Here is a 22,889-nt window from a genome sequence, read left to right as displayed (position 1 = left end):
ACAATTGCTCACAAAGGTAAGTGCTTCCGAACATAGACAGTACTCTCGATGCCAACTTACGGATCTGCACAAAGGAGGGTGGCAGGTAAGCATACAAGCCTGGCACACCAACTTCGTTGACTGCAGTTCAATCGATTCCATTTGGATATTCTCAGGCGCATTCTCACCGTTGTAAGAGAACAGCGCAAAGTCCTGTTCGTGTGAATGAATGAATGAATGATCTTTATTGTCATTGTCACAGGTACAACGAAATTGGAAGATGTATTCAGTGTATTATCACATATATATATAAAAAAAACCCGAGTAGAATCTAAACAAACATTATAGACAAACATTCAGTAGTGCAAATTATCACATCTATAAAAAAAATGAGTGAATCTAAACAAACATTGGTAAATGGCCTGTATTTGATATAGCGCCTAACTAGAGTTCAAGAACCCCCCTAGGCGCTTTACAACACAACAGTCATTCACCCATTCACACACATATTCATACGCTGGTGATGATAAGCTACTATGTAGCCACAGCTGCCCTGGGGGGCACTGACAGAAGTGAGGCTGCCGAACACTGGCGCCACCAATCCTTCCGACCACCACCAGCAGGCAAGGTAGGTTAAGTGTCTTGCCCAGCTGCATTCTCATGCCGGGAGCCAGGATCGAACCTGCGACCCTCCGATTGCTGGACCACCCGCTCTACCGACTGAGCTACTGCTGCCCACTTTATAAACAAACATTCAGTAGTGCAAATTGCATAAGTCAGTGCATAATTCATATAGCTGTTTTGTGACCATTATCTGCTTTTAGTGGCATTGAGACGTGCTATTGCAGTTGGGTAAAAACTATGTTTGAGTCTATTTGTCCTTGCATGTATTGCTCTATACCGTTTGCCTGACGGCAGCAGTTTAAATAGGGAGTGTCCAGGGTGTGAGGTGTCCTTTGTGATGTTATGGGCATTTTTGAGGCAGTGGGAGCTGTGTAGATCTTCTAGTGTGAGGAGAGGGCAGCCGATGATCCTTTGGGCAGCGTTGATGACTCCCTGAGGTGCTTTCCTCTGAGCCACTGTGCAGCTAGCGTACCATATGCATATGCAGTATGTTAGGATACTTTCTATAGAGGCCCTGTAGAAGGACACCAGCAGTCTCTGTGTGATGTTATTCCTCCGGAGTACTCTCAGGAAGTTCAGTCTCTGTTGGGTCTTTTTCTGCAGCTCAGAGGTGTTCACACTCCAGGATAGGCTTTCCTCTATGTTGACTCCCAAGAACCGGAAGTCTGCCACCCTCTCCACACAGTCACCGCTGATGATTAGTGGTTGGACTTCTGTCTTGTTTCTTCGGTAGTCTATTATGAGTTCTTTGGTCTTTTTAGTGTTTAGGAGGAGGTTGTTATCCTTGCACCAAGAAGACAGCTGCTCCACCTCATCTCTGTAGGCAGACTCGTCTCCCCCAGATATGAGCCCCACCACGGTAGTGTCATCTGCAAATTTCACAATGGTGTTGCTCTGGTGGGCGGGGGTGCAGTCGTGTGTGTAGAGAGAGTAGAGCAGTGGACTAAGCACACAGCCCTGAGGTGACCCAGTCCTGAGGCTTAGGGTTGGTGATGTGTGACGGCCCACTCTCACTCTCTGTCTGCGGGCAGTGAGGAAGCTGTTGATCCATCTGCAGGTGCTGTGAGGAAGCCCCAGGTCTTTTAGTTTGACATCCAGTTTGCAGGGAAGAATGTTATTGAATGCAGAGCTGTAATCTACAAAAAGCATGCGTACATAGCTTCCTTGCCTCTCTAGGTGTGTTGCGGCGGCATGGAGTGCTATGGCTATGGCGTCCTCAGTAGATCGGTTCGCTCTGTAAGCAAACTGGTGGGGGTCAAGGCTGCGGGGTAGGGCTGCTGTAATGATAATGGACCAACTTCTCAAAACACTTCATCGCCACTGGGGTGAGTGCCACTGATCGATAGTCGTTAAGGCTGGAGATGTGAGGTTTCTTGGTGGAGGTCTTGAGGCAGGGTGGCACAGTCGACTGTGCGAGTGAACTGAAATCACGAAAACGCTCACTGAATTCATTACTCAGTAATTCAAGTTGGAAAACAAATCCTCGAAAAATCAAATTTTACTTTGCTAAGTTTACTTCAAAGTTTATATTGTAAAATAAGCCGATATGCGAAAAGCCCCCTGACCTACACTAATTATACAAACTCAAAATCACAAACATCTGTTAATAAACAACTCACCAACCTCTCGCGTCCACTTCAGATCTTCAGCTGTAGTCTGCACTATCTGTTCGTTACAATACTAGCACAAAATGACCTAAAACTAGAGCAAAAAATGTGAAAATATTACTACTCGTGATGGTCAGTTCTGCCCAATGGTCAGTCTCAGTAGTGTAGCCTAGCAGGGGCAGCTCTAGGCTCGTGGCAGCCCTGAGCAGAGAAAGAATCGGTGGCCCCTTAGCCCACCAATGTCAATATGGTATCCTATGCATGGCGCAAGCTGCCTCCTGCTCATGACACACTTCTACAGTATATCAGTGGCGGCCCATGATATTCTCATTACAGCAGAACGTTATAATACTACATATAGCTTACTGCTCCGACTCTAGTGACATTAGTAAATACAGCGTACTGATTAACAAGAAACACAATGTTTTTCGGCCACATTGCCGTCAGCTAAGTCGTTATTTTCTCTTTCTGTTTTATATTCAACTAGCAAAATACCCGCGCTTCGCAGCGGAGAAGTAGTGTGTTAAAGAAGTTATGAAAAAGAAAAGGAAACATTTTAAAAATAACATAACATGATTGACAATGTAATTGTTTTGTCACTGTTATGAGTGTTGCTGTCATCAAGGATTTGATTATCATTATTTCTTTCAATCGGGTTCGTATTTGGAGGCTGTGTTGTCTGCAAGTTATATTCCGTGTTTGTCAACCGTTGTAAAGATAACAGGTTTCATTCATCGAAGTAATCGCTACCCAAATCAATACTCATGAATCTAAGATGTTTAACAGGCATTCCCAGTATTAAGTTGTCGATTTGCCTGCAAATATTTAGAGGTAGCGTGTCTATGAACTTAATTTAAACTTTCCCAGTCCTGCAAAGTCAGTTCACGTGAGCCGCTCGGAGTATATGCATCGAAGCTTCTCAGCTGAGCTTGTGCTATGTCGTGCGATCTCGCGATGTCCACGGCCTTATTTAATGTTAGCTCAGACCTGGCATACCAGCAATTTTAACTCTGTTACAGCAATTTTAACTTGTTACACAGTGATCAAAAGTCTCGTTTATACCCTGCGTCTTCTCACTAAACTTGTATCTCGCAAATATCGTATTCGTCGTAGGCATGACAAACGCCAGTGGCAGCCTGTCTATGAACTTAATTTAAATTTAAGGTTTACACCGTGTGCTTTGTTTCCGCAGTAGCTGCACTTATGAATATGCTTGTATGCGTCACTCGCTTCATATTCTTTTGCTGCCTTCTCAATTGTGTAATGCGTTTTTTGAACAGACTTCATTCATCGAAGTGATCGCTCCCCAAATCGGTACTTATGAATCTAAGATGTTTAATAGGCATTCCTGGGATTAAGTTGAGGATTTGCCTGTGAATATTTCATGACAGCGTGTCTATGAACTTAATTTAAACTTAAGCTTTACACCTTGCTTTCCTATTGATATGTGTACAAAGGCTTGTTCAGTGTGGGAGGGTTTCCGCAGTACCTGCACTTATGAATATGCTAAGCACAGTCCTTCACCTGCAAATATTTACCTTATATGGGCAGGCACTCAATTACGTGGGAGGCGTGATGATGCGGTTCGCAACTCCGCCTCACACGGCAACCGAGGCTATGGCCGTATATTTGGATGAAAGTAGGTTCCAGTGATGATCGTTACGCGTAGAACTTCGAAATGAAACCTGACTTTTGTAAGTAAGCTGTAAGTAATGAGCCTGTCAAATTTCAGCCTTCCACTTCCACGGGAACTTGGAGAATTAGTGATAAGTGAGTGAGTGAGTGAGTCAGTCAGTCAGTCAGTGAGTCAGTGAGGACTTTGCCTTTTATTAGTATAGATATATATTGGCGTGGTGCACAGTTTGCACATGCCTAAGGCCACCCCTGCTGCAGACTAGCACTTCAGTTGTGATGTTGCGGCTCATTAACTTTGGTCAAGGCTCGTAGCTATACTAGCAGATGCCGTTTCCGGTACCATAATGCCATGGGAAAACGTGCTTTTGTCAGAAGGCAGAAATAAGAAAAGTCAATAAGTGACGCCAAAGATGCAGAATGATTCAATCACAAGCGATAGTAATCATTTTGTACAAGTTCAGTGCTAACTAGGATCTGTCATGCGGGCCGCGTGTTTGACATGCCTGCTTTAAGCCATGAGTATGGTGATTATTTATTTTAAAAGGCAATGACCTGCAGATCTCACTTTACTACACGTCAAACCAAGTGGTTTTTCAGATGTCTGAACGGACCCCACATTGTAAAATTTTGATACAAATGCATTTTGTGGTAGTAGTGGGTCCTGACGGGTGTATGGAGCACGGTGAACGTCTTACTTGTGTCATGGCAGTATACTGAATCGCAAGAGATAGTAAAAAGAAAATGAAGAGGAGAAATGCAAGTCAAAGAACGGGTTAAAGGTGAAAACCAAGAATCAGGGAGATCCTCCATCAAAGCCAAAATTGCGATTGGAAAATTCAGAGTGATAACCAATAGTGACAATTCCGACTGAATAAAGATCTTTTAATGCAGTGGAGTGGAGTTTACCCATCATTCCTTAGACTCACCTGGGGTGACCTTTGTATCATTTCAACATTGACCTCACAGATGAGCACACGCCTGGGAATTCTGGGAAAGATGTCCATGGAGACAGCTGAAGAAGAAAGCTAACATAGTGTCACTTAAACAAGAAACAAAATGGCACCACGATAAAATGGGATTAAAAAATTTACTTTTCTGAAATAGGTCCTAGACAAAATTAAAGCCCGAAATCAAATTCCTTGAATCTCAACACCTTATACAGAATGCTAGAAGCTGCACAGAAATTGAGACAAAAAACAATAAAGGTTGGAGATCATATCAGCCTGGAGACTAGCAAGTGGACATAAACAACTAGGGAGGAAAAGGTGTAATTACAAACCGAAAAATAGTTCAAACAGGGTAGGACATTAAACCGTTAGCAAAGCCCAAAATGCAAGGCAAAAGTTAAAGTCAAAAAGTAGAGCGCCCATCAAAAAAAAAGAGGTAATGGATTTTAAAGTAGAAAATGGTTGTATTTTAGGATCCGTAAACTCGGGTAAAAAGTGAATTTTTCGATGACCTTTTAAACCTGTTGTATCTTTGAAAAAGTTCATGACCTCAGAGGACACACCCCTAGCAACATGGGATGAATACCTAGCGATGGAATAACAAACTGGTGAATGTAAATACACAAAAAAAAAATGCTGTTGAAAAAGGCCCCCCAAAAAATTAGACCACCAATCACAAAACTGACATTACATTCAGTGACTAGGATATAAAAAAAACTACGTAGAACACGAAAATCAGCTTACCTGTATATGACCTTCTTTAAAGCAATAAATAGACAGTTAGATAGATAGACAGACAGATACTGTAGATAGATAGATACTTTATTAATCTCAAGGGGAAATTCACATAATAAAGTATCTATCTATATAAATATTGATGTAAAAGATGTAAAATGTGTGCCCACATTTACAATATAGACCGTATAGTTATACCACACTACCGACTTGAACATCACATAAAGGGATGATATTCCTGCAGATCATCTGATGTGGTCTCCCTAATTCCCTGCATGAAATGTCCCAACACTGCACTCTATGTGGGAGAAACTGGACAAACACTCCGCCAGAGAATGACTTTACGCAGGGTCCACATTAAATGTGGCAAAACAGATGTTCCTGTGGGACTTTAAAACAACTTCAAAACACAGCAAGAAAGAAAAGAATGGGAAGTTAAACTCGTGTTAAAATTTAATACATTACAACATGGGTTGAATAGAGACATGGGTCTAATGGCCAGGCATGAGGACTGTTTGCATCTCTCAGACTGACACAGATAACCTGTCTAGAGACCCACATTGTTTTGAAAAACTCATCAACAACAACAACAACATTTATGTATATAGCACATTTTCATACAAACAGTAGCTCAAAGTGCTTTACATAATAAAGAATAGAACACAATAAGAAAACAAAATAAATCAACATTAATTAACATCGAATAAGAGTAAGGTCCAATGGCCAGGGGGGACAGAAAAAAACAAAAAAGAAAGTTGGCATTTAAGGTCACAGTTCTAAAAACGCAGGACACTAAAGAGACTTGTCTACCGACTGTGAAAAACACCCAAAGAAAGAGGCCCAGGGTCCCTGCTCATCTGCGTGAACGTGCATTAGGAATTAGGAGGACTGCTGATGTGGCTAGGGCAATAAATTGCCATGTCCGCACTGTGAGACGCCTAAGACAGAGCTACAGGGAGACAGGAAGGACAGCTGATCATCCTCGCAGTGCAAGACCACGTGTAACAACACCTGCACAGGATCGGTACATCCGAATATCACATCTGCGTGACAGGTACAGGATGGCCACAACAACTGCCCGAGTCACACCAGGAACACACAATCCCTCCATCAGTGCTCAGACTGTCCGCAATAGGCTGAGAGAGGCTGGACTGAGGGCTTGTAGGCGTTGTAAGGCAGGTCCTTACCAGACATCACTAGCAACAACGCCTCCTATGGGCACAAACCCACCTTCGCTGGACCAGACAGGAGTGGCAAGAAGTGCTCTTCACTGATGAGTCACGGTTTTGTCTCACCAGGGGTGATGGACGGATTCATGTTTATAGTCGAAGGAATTGAGCACGTCTGGGACCTGTTGGATCGCAGGGTGAGGGCTAGGGCCATTCCCCCCAGAAATGTCCAGGAACTTGCAGGTGCCTTGGTGGAAGAGTGGGGTAAAATCTCACAGCAAGAACTGACAAATCTGGTCCAGTCCATGAGGAGGAGATGCACTGCAGTACTTCAAGCAGCTGGTGGCCACACCAGATACTGACTGGTACTTCTGATTTTGAGCCTCCCTTCATTCAGGGACACATTGTGAAACATTTTTAGTTTATGTCTTATGGTGTTGACTCTTTTAGTGTTCATACAAATATTTACACATTAAGTTTACTGAAAGTAAAAACAGTTGAAAGTCAGAGGACGTTTCTTTTTTGGCTGAGTATATATATATATATATATTTGTTTTCACAAACAGAATTTCATTGTAACTTTCTTGTGTTTTGCAGCCGTGCTAGAAGCTGAGGACATTGAGCTTCACCTGAGACCTCTGAAGCGCCACATTGCCGTCTTGGAGGAATGCAGTTTTGCGGACATCGACCACCTGATCACACCTCTCTTCCACACCCTTTGCCTGATATGGACGCACTCCCAGTACTACTGCTGCCCGCCTCGCATTGTTGTGCTGCTGCAGAAGTTCTGCAATCTGCTGATTGAGCGGGTAAAATTGATAAACCAGTAATTTATTTGATAATTTTAGTATAGGGTTACACTGAATTAAATTGTGAAAAGCGATTTGGTTGCTATGTTCTGACATGATAAAGCCGTGCCAAAATCAAATCAAACCATATTCACAGGACAAGAGAGTCTTCAAACGCTGAAACACATCGAGGGAGTAAGCTGTTTGATTGGACGTGGGTAGCTTTTTAGACCAGGAGATATACATGAAAAGAGTGGATTGTGATTGGATGCCATCATAAAGGTGGTATCATAAGACACCAGTCATAAGCAGATCTAAGTGGTTGAGGAGGAGCATAGGACCTCATATACACAGGTGGCAGTCTATCAACTACTCTGTAGGCAATCATCAAGGATTTGAGCTTAACGTCCGCTGCTACCAGAAGCCAGTGGAGTGACCTGAAAAGAGGAGTGGTGTGTGCCCATCTTCACTGGTTGAACACCAGATGTGCCACTACATTTGGAATCATCTGCAAGGGCTTGGCAACACATGCGGGTTCCTTCTCCAGTAAGGAGTTGCAGTAGTTCAAGATGTGAACAGACCAAGGCTTTGACCAGATGACGGGTTGCAAACTCCGTCAAATACAGCCTGATCTTTGCAGATGTTTAATGGATGATCTACGTGAATGGAAGACCGTTGCAATGTGGTCAACAAAAGATAGCCGGCCTCCAAAGTTAGTGATAATGATCCACACTTTATGGTGAACCTTCCTGGAATAACAAGGAGCTTAGTCTATGTATGGTTGAGCTGAAGATGGAGTTGGTTACCTTTTCATTCAACAACTTTATGGGCGGTTGGTGCATTTTCTTGTATTTCAACGATTGCTTACATTTTGAATACCCATTGCTAGGGAGGCACCTCATGCTTCCAGGGGTGTGTCCTCAGAGGTTGTGACCTGTGACATGTTAAAGAATGGCTGACCGTCACTTCCTCATTTGAGTTGTGGATTCAAAATCATTTTCTACTTCCCTGGCTCAATACTTTTTTCTTGCTTGATTTTTTTGGAATAACATGTAGGAAATAGGGCGTCACGGTGGCACAGTGGGTAGCGTTGCTGCCTTGCAGTTAGGAGACATGGGTTCGCCTCCCGTGTCCTCCCTGTGTGGAGTTTGCATGTTCTCCCCATGTCTGTGTGGGTTTCCTCCCACAGTCCAAAGACATGCAGGTTGGGTGCATTGGCGGTCCTAAATTGTCCCTGGTGTAGCACACTGGTGTGTGTGTGCCCTGTGGTGGGCTGGCACCCTGCCCAGGGTTTGTTTCTTGCCTTGCACCCTGTGTTGGCTGGGATTGGCTCCAGCAGACCCCCGTGACCCTGTAGTTAGGGTTAGTGGGTTGGATAATGGATGGGTGGATGTAGGAAATAAAAATGTGAGATATGAATACCCAATAGGAGGCCTAGAAAGTAGACCTTCGCTAGGAATCTTAGTGGACTAATCACTATCTACATCCAGACAGTGGATATAAACCATTCTTCTTGTTCTTCCTCTTCATCTTTTCACACTTCTGTGTGGGGTTTATGTGCTTGATCAACCTACTCCATTCAGCATGTTCCTGCACCTCCTTCCCAGTCAGGCCCTTCAGCTCTTTTTTTACTTTATTCATCCACTTCCACTTTGGCCTCCATCACTTTCTCTTCACCTGTACTTCCATTTGCCCACATATTTCATTGTCTGTCCTCATCACATGTCCATACCATGTCAATCCTGTACTTTCTTAGATATCTTCTCCCACTTTTGTTGTACCTCTGATTGTCTTATTCTGTCCTTTTTTGTAACTCCCCACTTCCATCTCCACATTCTCATTTCTGCCACATGCAGCGTCTTCTCCTGTGCTCCCTTTACTGTCCATGTTTCAGCGCCATACATCATTGTTGGTTTTACCACTGTCTTAGAAACCTTAGCCTTGTCCTTAAGCCTGCAATCACACAATACTCCTTATACCTTCTTACAATTGTTACATCCACACTGCACTCTGTGGGTTATCTCCAGCAGCTAATTCTCCATCCTGGGCTACCACTGATCCTAGATATTTAAACTCATCCACTCTTTTCAGTAGCTCTCCCTGCAGGTTAACATCTGAATCCTGGTCATAATTACATATTCTGTCTTCTTCCTATTTATCTTCAATCATCTGTCTTCCAAACTCCTTTTCCATTTTTCCACCTTCCTTTTCTCTTCCTCATTTCTGTCCTACACAACACAATATCATCTGTACAAAGCCTGCACCACGGGGATTGGTCTTTTATCCCCGAGTCTCAACACATCCACATCCATAACCTGATCAAAGAGGTAAGGACGTGAAGACCCCGGTGCAGACCACCTCTAACTGGGATCTTGTCTGTTGACCCAACACTGCTTTTAACCTGAGTCCTCACTCCCTCATACTGTACATATCTTGGACGATCTTCACTCACTTCCATGGTCCTCCATACTCTCTCATGCCCCTTCGGACCTCTTGACGTGGCAGTCCATCATAAGCCTTCACCAAATCAATACACACCATATGCAGTCCTTTCTGTTTTCTCAATGCTTCTCTATCAGGTGTCTCAATGCAAAGACTGCATCAGTTGTTTCCTCTTCCTGGCATAAAACCAAACTGCTTCTCCTGTATGGTGGTCTCTTCAATAAGCCTTCTCTCTACAACCTTTTCCAAAATTTTCATTGTGTGTGACATCAGCTTTATCCCTCTATAATTTGCATAATCCTGAATATTGTATTTCTTCTTATAAATGGGTCCAGTCACCCTGTTCCTCCACACCTCTACCATTCTCTCCAGCTCATAGATCTTCTCATTATACCCCATAACACATCTACTCCCTCTTGTCCTCAAATCTTCCACACTTATTCTGGTCCTGTTACCTTTCCATTTTTCCTTATTCTTGGTAATAGCTCTTCATTTGTGACACCTTCCCCAAGTACTACCCTTTGATTGTTCTTCATTCCTGGATAAATAGTGAAATTTTGTTTCATGAAGGGTATACGGCTGTAAAACTTTAGCCAAAACCTTAATGACAGAATCAGTCCAATCAGCTTTGGAAAAAGGTAGTGGACAGAAATCATTAGGAAGGCTAATAAGATGTCGAGTTATATATCACAATAGGTGGATTACAATTCAAAGGGGGTCATGCTAAGTTCTATAAAGCACTAGTGAGGTCTCGCCTCATTGCGGTCACTTTTGGTCTCCTTCTTACTATAAAGACATAGCAGTTCAAGAGAGAGTCCAGTAAAGAGCAAGTAGGCTAATTCTAACACCGAAGAGTCTTAGCTATAAGGAGAGACTGAAGGAGCTGAGCCATTTCAGTTTCTGCAAATGGAGACTTAAGAGGCGACCTGACTGAAATGTTTAAAATTATGAAAGGAATTAGTCCAGTAGATCCCACATGTGACTTTTAAATGAGTCCAACAAGAACACGGGGACACAGTTGGAAACTTATTAAGGGCAGAATTCTTTTCTACGTTAACATAAAGGGCTATAGACATATGGAATACATTTTCAAGTAGTATGATAGAGAGGGGGACTTCAGAGACCTTCAAATCTCAATGGACCAGGGGTGCCCAATGCGTCGATCGCAATTAACCGATAGATCGCAAAGGTAGTGCAGGTCGATCGCGTTGCATTCAAAAACATTTTTTTTTAAACGTTAGTCTATCATATATCCTCCCTATGACATTTGCCACTTGATTGACATACAGGGCGGCCAGTCTGAGATCTCCTTTCTTCTAACACACTGGTCATCCCACACTCACGATCAAACGCGCGAGCTACTGCAAAATTCCGGCTATCTAAGTGATCTAATTAGCCTTCCAATTTATATCGACTAAAGAAGGGATTTTAAAAAAAATTGTTTGGGGAAGGTATGGGCTGGATGTGGAATTGGAAGAGGATTTTTTTTCTCTCACGATGTCACAATCAAAGTGCGTTTGTCTGATCTGTCATTGCTATTGAAAAGAAGGAAAATGTGGAAAGGCACTGTCGAACTGTTCATAAAAACTACGAAACTGACGTCCTCCCGAAAAGCGATCTGAGAAAGAGAAAGGAGAGGGAACTAAAATCGTAGTTAATCAGACAGCCGTCATTTTTCACTTGGCTGAATTCAAAAGATCTTTGACTGCATTATTCGTCTCTACTTATTTATGCAGCTCAGCCTTTTCCCACATAAAGATTATGAAATCCAAATACTGTAGTGACCATAAATGTATTGAATTGTTATTGTGCCATAAATGTTATTCAGTTATGCAAGGTACGACAACATATGTCATATTTATGTATAAAGTATACTCAGTATATATATATATATATATATATATATATATATATATATATATATATATATATAATTTTTAATGTAGGTGGATCATTTCGACCTGGTCATTTTAAACGTAGCTCACAAGCCGAAAAAGTGTGGGCACCCCTGCTTTAATGGATGTTATTTTGGAGAAGCCCTGTAAATAGAACTGGCCAGCTCATTGGTCTGCCTGGCCTGTTCTCATCACAACTGTTCTAAAGTTCCAATCATTTTGGAAGCTGAAAGCAGGTCTCTGGAATTGTGAGACAGCAGTGCTGACCGCTGTGTGTTGCCATGTTCACTATGAAGTGTTTGCTGTTTTAATGGCTACAGGGCCCTGAAGAAGAGGGGATTCCTTGAAATGTATCAGCCATATTTATACACCTTTTTTTATTGTATCTTCATTACTATATATTAAATTGATCTATGTGTGACTCACAAAGTTTATTTAACTTATTTGTGAATTTCCCCTTGGCATTAACACAAAGGCTTTACAAGCAATCCCCTCCAAGTTCATCCTATAATGGCGTTCTGAAAACAAACAAGTCAATCTCTCAGGCACTCACACCCTTATGGAAGCAGCCGTACTGATCCTCTCTGGCTTCTCTGGGTTATTTGTCCTCACTGGGCAGAACTATGAGGGGGGAAAAGAAAACAAGACTGGTAGCAACAGTGCCCTCTCTCCTCATGGGGAGGAACTGCATACCTCCGTCGAATCCAGAAGTCAATCCTTTGTTGAACTTGTGTGGCCTGGTAGACCGAAAATAAGAGCAGACGTCTAGTGTGGTTTGTTTATTAGTGTCCATGGCGACAAATTATCTATCTATCTATCTATCTATCTATCTATCTATCTATCTATCTATCTATCTATCTATCTATCTATCTATCTATTATATAGTGCCTTTCATATCTATCTATCTATCTATCTATCTATCTATCTATCTATCTATCTATCTATCTATCTATCTATCTATCTGTGTCTGACTCTTGTCCACTGCTAGGTTATCTTGTTGGTCACATTTATTTGGGTTATTATGTTCTTGGTTCTGTGTATAGTTTTGTTTACTGGTATGTAAGTTGTATCTTGTCCCCTGATTTATATTGGGTGGTATATGTCTTTTGTTGTTATATATGTTATACTACTTGTGTAATATGATAAAACATCTGCACCTAGTGGATCTATATTGTTTATTCCTTGTATACAATATATATATACTAGGGGATTCCCCCTTGCTCGTTTCGCTCGCCAGCCACTTTGCGTCTCTGCCGCTCACGTTGTGAAGAGGGGGGCTGAATGCACCCCAAGGAGACGCTGTCACTCCTACAAAACTCCCTCTTAAATGGTGATACAATGAGAAACAAATACAGTTTTTTTTTTGTTTTTTTTACCTCCTCTTTGCTCCATTAGTTGCTGGCTTGCTGCTGCTGCTGTGCTGCATGATCTGCATTTTACGCGGCACTTCAAACGTTTAAAAGCCTGTACAGCAGCTGTCCTACTCTTTGTCTTTTATTTCCGGCCCCATGCGTGGTTAAATCTTTTGGCACAAAGTCCCGTCTCGCAAGACGTGAGTTCTTGATATTTTTTAGTGTATAATTTAAAAACGGAATAAAAATCTAAAAATCTAACAACATCACATTAAAGTTCGATAAATTCTGAAAAGAATATCAAACATATATATGTAGGTTTTAAAATAAGCCCGATTTCAAGCGTGACAAAAAATGTGAATAAAAATTCACATAAAATCGTTGCCCTTTTAGGCTTAGGATTTTATATATATATATATATATATATAGTAGATACATATATGTATATATATATATACATATATGTATATATATATATATATATATATATATATAGTAGATACATATATGTATATATGTATATATATATATATATATATATATAGTGATAAAAGGCGCTATATATAGGCACCTGACCTGGCACAGACTCGCATGAAGAAGGAGCTGGAAGCCCGTCCATGACTGATGACAACGTTGAGCGTGCAGGTGAAATGATTCTGTTGAATAGACGAATAACAGTAAATGATGTGGCAAATCATATTGCAAATCAGCTGTGGCTCTGGCTATGCAATAATCCACAACAGGCTTGGGTTTCGAAAGACGCCCTACAAGGACAAACACTCATGTCTGATGAAGAGGTGAAGACGGCGGTGCATTTGTGGCTCAGCCTAATACATTTTTTAATGAAGGAATATGAAAGCTTGTTGACAGATGGACAAAGTGTATTGAAAAGCAAGGAGATAATGTCGAAAAAAGGATGTATTTGTTGAATGAAATAAATTCTATAGCTGGAGTGCGGATAATTGTTGGCTCCCCCTCGTACATTTTGGATGTATATTTACAACTAGTATTCATATGTTATATCATTTATTTAAAATATACTTTTAGTATCTTCTTACTCTGTGTGTTTGTTATAATCTTTACTAAGCCGCTGTATTTGATCATTGAACCTTTTTTTCGGTATTCTTAGTTGACGGTTTTAATGGATGACATCTTTTGATTTGTCCCAATTAACCTCTCTGTTCCTAGGCTTTTGTGTACCTCATTCCTGAAGAGCTTTTCAAGATGGAGCTGGAGGAAGGGATGGAAAAAGTCCACCGCACCATACTGACAATTCAAAGCTTTAAGAAGTGCTTCCATCAGCACAAGGACCAGCTCCACCAGTATTACCCAGAAGGAGTTGAAGTGAAAACCTGGAATTTCCCTTCTTACCTCATCTTTACCAGAATGGACCGAATCCTGGAAAGGCTGATGAAGATTGAGGTGAGGAACTTGACTCTAGCTGGTCACATCACTGCTAGAAACGTGACTGCATTGTACTTTTGTTTTGTTAATTTTCTTTTAAGAAAGTAATGCGGTACACCAGGGGCACTCGTTTATGGTCCCGGGGGTCTGTAGTGGCTGCAGGTTTTTGCTGTAACCAGTTTCTTAATTAGAACTGGTTTATTTACTAATAAAGATATATGGGCTTAGTTTTAGTTAACTCATTTGTTATGATTCAGAACCTTAAATTGCATATTTTAGTTTTAAACTGCTCCTCCAAGGATTTAATGTTTTCCTGTTTTCTTAACTCTTTTAGGGCTAATTTTTTTTTTCTTATGGTCCCAGGGCTAAATATTCTTCCCAAAAAGTCAGTTTTCTTAAAAGCACACAAAGCAATGGTTTCACACATAAATCAACATAAAAGACTTACTCATGACAAATGTCACAGTTTTATGTTCCACGAGCTTCTACAGTATGTAATACCACATGCTGTACTTATTACATACATGTGTGTCTCATCATTCATAAGCTGAAAGGCATTTTCTGGAAAACAACAACTTGAAGTGGCTGATAATCTATAGTGTCCACTAGCACGCTGTGTCGTTCGATGAAGTCCAGGAGCCATCTTGTCTCACATGGATCTATGTCTGTGTAGTCCTCCCAGGGTGAATGTTGCCATAGGTGCGTCAGCTACACAAGTGTGTTCAGCACTCCAATCAGCTGATGCACGTACAGTGGAACCTCGGTTTGCGAGCATAATTCGTTCCAGAAACGTGCTCGCAGTCCAAAGCACTCGTATATCAAAGTGAATTTCCCCATAAGAAATAATGGAAACTCAGATGATTCGTTCCACAACCCAAAACTCTTCATATAAAAATGATTACTACAAAATATAAAGTAAAAATACATAAAACAAATTAACCTGCACTTTACCTTTAAAAAGAATCATGGCTGGTGTGAGTGAGTTTCTAAACTCTTGTGGGATTCCACCCAATGGGACGACACGCGGAAGAGCGTCCGAAAGCAATCGCAGTCTCCCAGCGCTGTAGCAGTTCGCCGTATAAGCGCATCCAAAAATAATCGCGAACATGCAGACAACGAATAGGAGACGATTGCTCTCTCTCTCTCACTCTCTCTCGAGAGAGAGAGAGCGTGCGCCGAGCGAGAGAGATAAGGAGAGAGAGACGCGAGAGAGAGGAGAACCATCAGCTCAGTTGTGATCACATGACGCTCAGCAGACAAAGTGTATCCTGTAAGATATGGCCGGCCATTCATCCCAGCCAATACCCCCAAGCCACCAGGTGGAGCGCTCCTTGCAGCATGGAGGTCTCCAGAAGACCAGCAGGGCATCATGGACATCATGTGGTTTTTATGCACAGCCCTGCTGGATGCCATGGGGGCCACAGGAGGGAGCTGCAGGGAGGACCGAGGGCTTCTTCGTGCCCTGTGACCCGGAGGTTCGTCATAGGAAGAGCGACGGACTTCTGGGTTGAAGAAAAGAACTTTTACCTGACCCGGAAGTGATTGAGAATCACATGGACTGGGGATAGGGAATACTTCTGGGTCAGGGAATATAAAAGGACCGTGGGAGCTCCCAGACGGGGAGCTGAGTTGGGAGGCAGGGTGGCTAAGCGTCTGGGAGTGGAGGATTGTGATTTATTGGTTTATTGAAGATTAGTGGAGTGGTGGTGCTTTGTGCACAATTATTATTATAATAAATAATTATTGGACTTTTTATCTGGTGTCTGACGTGTGGTCTGAGGGTACAAGGGTGCAAGGAAAACCCTAATCTGTCACAATCCATACTACTCGTATTGCAAGACATTGCTCATTTATCAAGTCAAAATTTATTTAAAAATTTAGCTCGTCTTGCAAAACACTCGTAAACCAAGTTACTCGCAAACCGAAGTTCCACTGTACCTCACTTTCAATTTCGACCTCCAGATCACTTGCATTAAAATTGGAGTGCGATAATACACAAAAAATACATAGATAATTGATACACATGGAGTATTTTGCTTTGTGCATTTGTATCGCTGTCTGGCCTGATGTCGCTTCCATTCTATTTATTCCACATAGGGATTCAATGTCAAGTCAATAAGTCTAACAGTCCTCCTAGCAAAGAGGGTTTACTTATAATGTAGCAGTGAGTTTTATCAACGCTTATAGCGTTTATTACCCTTTTCCCCCGAATGTCGACTTTAGTTGACATCCGCCCTCAACCCGGGTCGGTGGCAACTGGGTGACAGTCAACTCGGCGAAAAGACAACTCAGCGAAAGACAATTCGGTAAAGAAACAACTTGAAATAAAACTCGGCGACATCCTTTACCAGTTAGGTAATAGTTAGGTTCAAAGAGATTTTTTAATTATATTTAAATGACAATGTGATTTAAAATGTTGAAAATAAATTTATATAATTGATGAACAAACTTTATTCTGCAGATGGAACAAACTCTTACATTAACATCTGCAACCAAAATTGCTAATCTATACTAATAAAAGGCAAAGCCCTCACTGACTCACTCACTCACTGACTCACTTATCACTAATTCTCCAAGTTCCAGTGTAGGTAGAAGGCTAAAATTTGGCAGGCTCATTCCTTACAGCTTACTTACAAAAGTTAAGCAGGTTTCATTTCGGAATTCTACACGTAACGGTCATAACGGTCGATAACGGTCGACAGCGTCCGCCATGTTGAACTTTCTTATTTATGGCCCCATCTTCACGAAATTTGGTAGGCGGCTTCCCTGCGCTAACCAAAACCAATGTACGTACTTATTTCGGTGGTATGATGCCACTGTCGGCCGCCATATTGAACTTTCCAATGTCACTAATTCTCCAACGTCCCGTGTAGGTAGAAGGCTGAAATTTGGCAGGCTCATTCCTTACAGCTTACTTACAACAATTAAGCAGGTTTCATTTCGAAATTGTCCGCGTAACGGTCATAACGGTCAACAACGTCCGCCATGTTGAACTTTCTTATTTACGGCCCCATCTTCACGAAATCTGGTAGGTGGCTTCCCTTAGCTAACCGAAACCAATGTACGTGCTTATTTCGGTGGTATGACACCACTGTCAGCCGCCATATTGAATTTTCCAACATCACTAATTCTCCAATTTCCCGTATAGGTAGAAGGCTGAAATTTGCAAGGCTCATTCCTTACAGCTTACTTACAAAAGTTAAGCAGGTTTCATTTCGAAATTCTACGCGTAATGGTCATAACGGTCAACAACGTCCGCCATGTTGAACTTTCTTATTTATGGCCCCATCTTCTCGAAATGTGGTAGGCGGCTTCCCTCCACTAACTGAAACCAATATACGACTTATTTCGGTAGTATGATGCCACTGTCGGCCGCCATATTGAACTTTTCAACAGTCTTTGTTACTTATGGGCCCATCTTCAAGAAATTCTATCGATCAAAGAACTGTCACTTACCGAGTGGTTTCCATGCCCGGAGATACCACCTACCTTTTCCATTCTCTTTGTTAAATATTGCACGGCCATTTCAGGCTCACTCTTGATATCCGGAGGAACATTGTGTCTTATGTATTGAATGACTGGGACAGGTTCAAGGTGTGGACTGATGACGGTACAGGACATAATTATACTACACAGGAGCACTAGAAGAGTGAAATGCTTAAGCCCTTCACCTATGGTTCTGCATGTGAGTTGATGGCTGCCGCTGAATTGTTCGGTTGTCGCTTTCAAGTGTACCGAAATGGCCAAATATTTTACACCTTTCGACAACCGCCAATGCCTCTTAAACATTTTAGATTCACAGGAGACGATTTCAGTAGTGGACACTTTGATGTTTATGAATGTTTAAACTCTCAAAAGCTGGATGTGATTTTATCGCTGAAACCGGTTGTGTGCTTACAATGCTTGACAGATGCTGAATGTCAACACAACAAATCCTGCAAATACTGTCGTAATTGAAACAAACCATGAAACTCAAACCGATTATGACAGCAGCAATCCAAGCTGTGAGATTTGAGACAAGATTACTGTTCACATGGCCAGTTGTAAGTTACATGCTCAAGAGTAAGCTCAGCACACAGCTTGGTCATATTACAACTGGAGGGCCGAACTGACAACATGGTATACAAGTTTAAAAAGGTTTAATTTTCTTCTTAATAAAATTTGAATGCAGTACTTCACTAGTGCGAAGCGCGGGTATTTTGCTAGTCCTTTATATAAATTGTATTGATTTTAATTATATGATAACGTTATTTAGAATACAAAAGGTGACCTGCGAGTACGGCTTAAGGAATATCTTTACTCTCAACGTATTGGGACTCTCATAAAGCATGTGATCCTATGAATTTTCCGGCGCCCTACGTTGTCATTTAAATATCATTAAAAAATTTCTTTGAACCTAACTATTACCTAACTGGTAAAGGATGTTGCCAAATTGTCTTTCACCAAGTTGTCTTTTCGCCCAGTTGTCTGTCGCCCAGTTGCCCCTGAACGCCTCAACCCCTTGTGTCCTCAAAAGTCGACATCTGCCCTAAAAGAGTTAAACAGCCATCAGTTAATAATGAGGTGCAAATGACAAAAGGAACCCCCTAATGTGCTTCCGTTTAAACCTGCATACATGCGTCATGAAGTGTCTGTGTTAATACGATATTTTGAAGTAAATGAGAGAGAAGGGAAGAATCATAAAGCATATGGATAAAGTCCTCCGAAAACAACAAATATGTCTTGGGAGGAATGAAAGCCACAGTACTGTAAATGAATCACAAAAAATATCATAAAGGCTTGGGTCACCGGCAGCTGATCATTATATAATTATTGGTAAAATAAGACACGTTTTTTGAAAAATTTGTTGTAAGATCGACCTTTCAGACGCAAGTCCAATACTAGGCTAATCCAAGATGGTGGCAGAGACAGAAAGGCCCATCTTATGTGACCAGAACTGTAGGATTTGAAAAAGAAATTCAATCAATTAAAAATGTAGGAATGGAGTGAATTTTAAGTTGGTTAAATTAATTAATTAAGTTAATTATCAGTTTTTTCTTTGTCAATGCTGGTAATTACTCAGCAATTATTCAGTAAGGCTCCTACTTTATTAACCTTACCCTTAACTGTTGTAGGAGGGGGTCTCCGGCCTTTAGACTTGTTTCAAGGTAACTGAGGCACACTCGTTTTAAGAAATAGAGTAATATAATTTATTAAAAAACACAAGGATAATAGAAGTATGATTACTGTATATATATATTTATATATACGGTATAGAGAACAAACAAAGCAAATAGGTTTGGGGCATCCACCCTGTATATTGTAGGCAAATAAACTCAGAGTCAGAACAAAAGACTGAAGTGAAGGGTGGAGAGATCGGGATCGGTCTTATAGGAGCTGTGCAGGAAGAGGCGGGTTGTTAGGCAGAAGTGAGGTCTGTGGAGGGCGTGGTCTGGCAACAGAAGTAGGAGGAGCTCTAGCTGGGCATGTCTTCTGGTGGTCTGTGGAATATGGAAAAAAAGAATTGGTGCAGTTCATTAACCTTGACTCTGCATATTATCCCCATTTAAGCCCTTGGACTGCCTCCCGAGCGTGTGTGTGTGACACGAGATATATTGTCACAAAAACCAGAGACAGGAGTCATAAAAGGTATAATGTTCCCAAGCTGCAGAAAAGGGTAAATTAATAGCACTGATGTGCACAGATCAGAGTCCAAAACAGAACTGATCAGGTTAGTCAAATAAAGTGACTTTAAAGGCCAGAAAAGGAAGTGAAGTCGTCAAGGGCAGAAGCGGAAGGGTCCTCTTCCAATAAGCTCTGACCCGGATGTGACATCATCAAAAGGGCCGGAATCGGAAGTGACATCATCAGGGCCAGGCGGAATTTCCCATGAACGGTCTGCAGGAAAGTGAGAAAAAAGGTCAGCGCACTCTGCCACCCCCTGGTCTAGTGTGTAATTACTCTCATTTAGACCCTTCAGCTGCCTCCCATGCCCACTTGTGTGACAATATATATATCTCTACATATATAAAATCCAACATCTGTCTGTCTGTATGTCTGTCTGCTTTTCACAAGATCGGGTTTTTTTTTCTATAGTTTGCTTGAACATTCTGGTCGATTTTGCATCTTCTCTCATAGCATCATAGTTCGTTTGCAGGATTGATTTATTTGCGCAAATCCAACAGACATGCAGTGGGCTGAGGGGAGGGAAAAGCACGACGTCAGAAGTGGGGAGCCAGGCAGAGCCCTCCTCACTGGCTTGTTTCACTACTACAGGGGCAGAGCCATGGGGTGCGGCTAGTGTGTGTATATATCAGAGGTGGCTAGAGTAGCCAAAAATTGTACTCAAGTAAGAGTAGCGTTACTTCAAAATAATATTACTCAAGTAGAAGTAAAAAGTAGTCATCCAAAATATTACTCAAGTAAGAGTAAAACAGTGCTTGGTGAAAAGACTACTCAGTTACTGAGTAACTGTTTGATCATAATAAATTATTTATTTTTTTAGAAATCTATACTAATAAAATTGCAAAGCCCTCACTGACTGACTGACTCACTCACTGACTCATCACTAATTCTCCAACTTCCCGTGTAGGTAGAAGGCTGAAATTTGGCAGGCTCATTATTTACAGGTTACTTACAAAAGTTAGGCAGGTTTCATTTTGAAATTCTACACATAACAGTCATAACTGGAACCTACTTTCGTCCATATACTGTATACGGCCATAGCCTGCAGCTCGGTCTCTCATCGTCACGCCTCCCATGTAATTGAGTGCCTGCCCGTATAAGGCCGTCAGTCAGCAGCAATAGACACGCTGCCACTAAATATTCGCAGGTGAAGGACTGTGCTTATGCAAACAAAGATGAGATGGTCAGGGTTAGACAAGTGTTTGGCACAAACTCAGCAAAAGTGCTAGAGAATCGTTTAAGTGCCAAGTCTTAGCTAACATTAAATAAAGCCGTGGACATTGCAAGATCATACGAGATAGCACAAGCACAGCTGAGAACCTTCGATACATGTACTCCGAGCGGCTCACGTGAACTGACTGTGAATGTAGTACGCAGAGAACAAGCAAGACCTCCAAAGAGCGCGGAGACTTTTGATCACGTGAACGTGTCTGCAAAAAGTGGTGTCTCCTGCCCTGCAAAAACACTATAAAAGTAGAGCAGCCGGCACGTGCGCATAGCTGTGCCGGCCTTTGAGACGCTGACCGTGCCTCTGCCTTAAGTCAAAGTGAGCACTTTTAATTTTTTCCTCCTTCCCCTGAGCTATAGCCCAGACAACTGCAAACACGGGATCCCTTTATTAGACCTCGGCAAACTAATATTAAGGTGCTTCGCACTTTCTTTTGCACGTATACGATTATGAGGTCGCGGAAGACACGTACAGGAGTGGAGGACCGACAGTGCCATCCCGGCCGGTTAATGGCAGGGCCGTCTCTCCAGTCTACACGAGACCCACCGCGACGGTCCCCAAAAGGCGCTCATATCGTCAGCGAAGACGTCTCTCTACACTATATAAAACAAAAGGCAAGTTTTTTTTTACACCTTTTTCCTTTTATCCCAAACCAAAGCCTTTCTCTCTTAACACTGCAGAGGACACAAAACTAATTTTCTTTAATTGCTGGTAATGCCGGTAAGGCACATTACCAGAGACAGAAATTTGGACGTTCACATAGAAAATGTAATTTCTATACCACAGCCGTAGAGCCTTTCAAAAGGATCTACTACCGAGATGATCCATATACATTTTAGCTGCTGTTAGTTACTTACCTGTTGTGTTACACAGTCTTTAAAATGTAGTTTACCCACAACCACTCCAGTAGTGCTCAATGTATCTTTACTACTTAAAACGTTAATGTTTTACTGTTTAATTACTTATAGACTACATTTTATTTTTTTCCCTTGCACTCAGTGAGCGAAGCCAATGGGTAATCAGCTGTATATATATATATATATATATATATAGATATATATATACACACACACAAGCACACGCACACACATATATGTGTGTATATATATGGGTATATATATATGTGTGTGTGTAGATAGATTTATTTATATATATATGTAGATAGATATATATGTGTAGATATATATATATATGCAGATATATAGATATATATGTACATATACTGTATATGTAGATATGTATATATGTATAGATATCTACATATGTGTATATATATATATATATATATATATATATGTATATATATATATATATATATATATATATATATGTGTATATATATATATATATGTGTGTGTATGTGTGTGTAAGTATGTGTGCACGGCCCCTGAAGCAGTAGCAGATCGTTTTGGAGCCATAA

At 41.4% G+C, this 22,889-nt stretch overlaps 1 protein-coding gene across 1 annotated transcript in view; it reads left to right on the top strand.

The window, feature by feature from the left end:
- The window catches only part of LOC120530679 (dynein heavy chain 11, axonemal-like), a 645,801-nt gene that overhangs the window by 5,408 nt on the left and 617,504 nt on the right, over positions 1 to 22,889 (top strand). Inside the window, 2 exon segments of the mRNA XM_039755100.1 lie at positions 7,294 to 7,505; positions 14,362 to 14,595. Of these exon segments, the coding sequence (XP_039611034.1) occupies positions 7,294 to 7,505; positions 14,362 to 14,595 (446 nt within the window).

The sequence above is a fragment of the Polypterus senegalus genome, chromosome 6, assembly GCF_016835505.1.
Source record: "Polypterus senegalus isolate Bchr_013 chromosome 6, ASM1683550v1, whole genome shotgun sequence".
Taxonomy (NCBI): domain Eukaryota; kingdom Metazoa; phylum Chordata; class Cladistia; order Polypteriformes; family Polypteridae; genus Polypterus; species Polypterus senegalus.
This window is presented reverse-complemented; position numbering and strand designations above follow the sequence as displayed.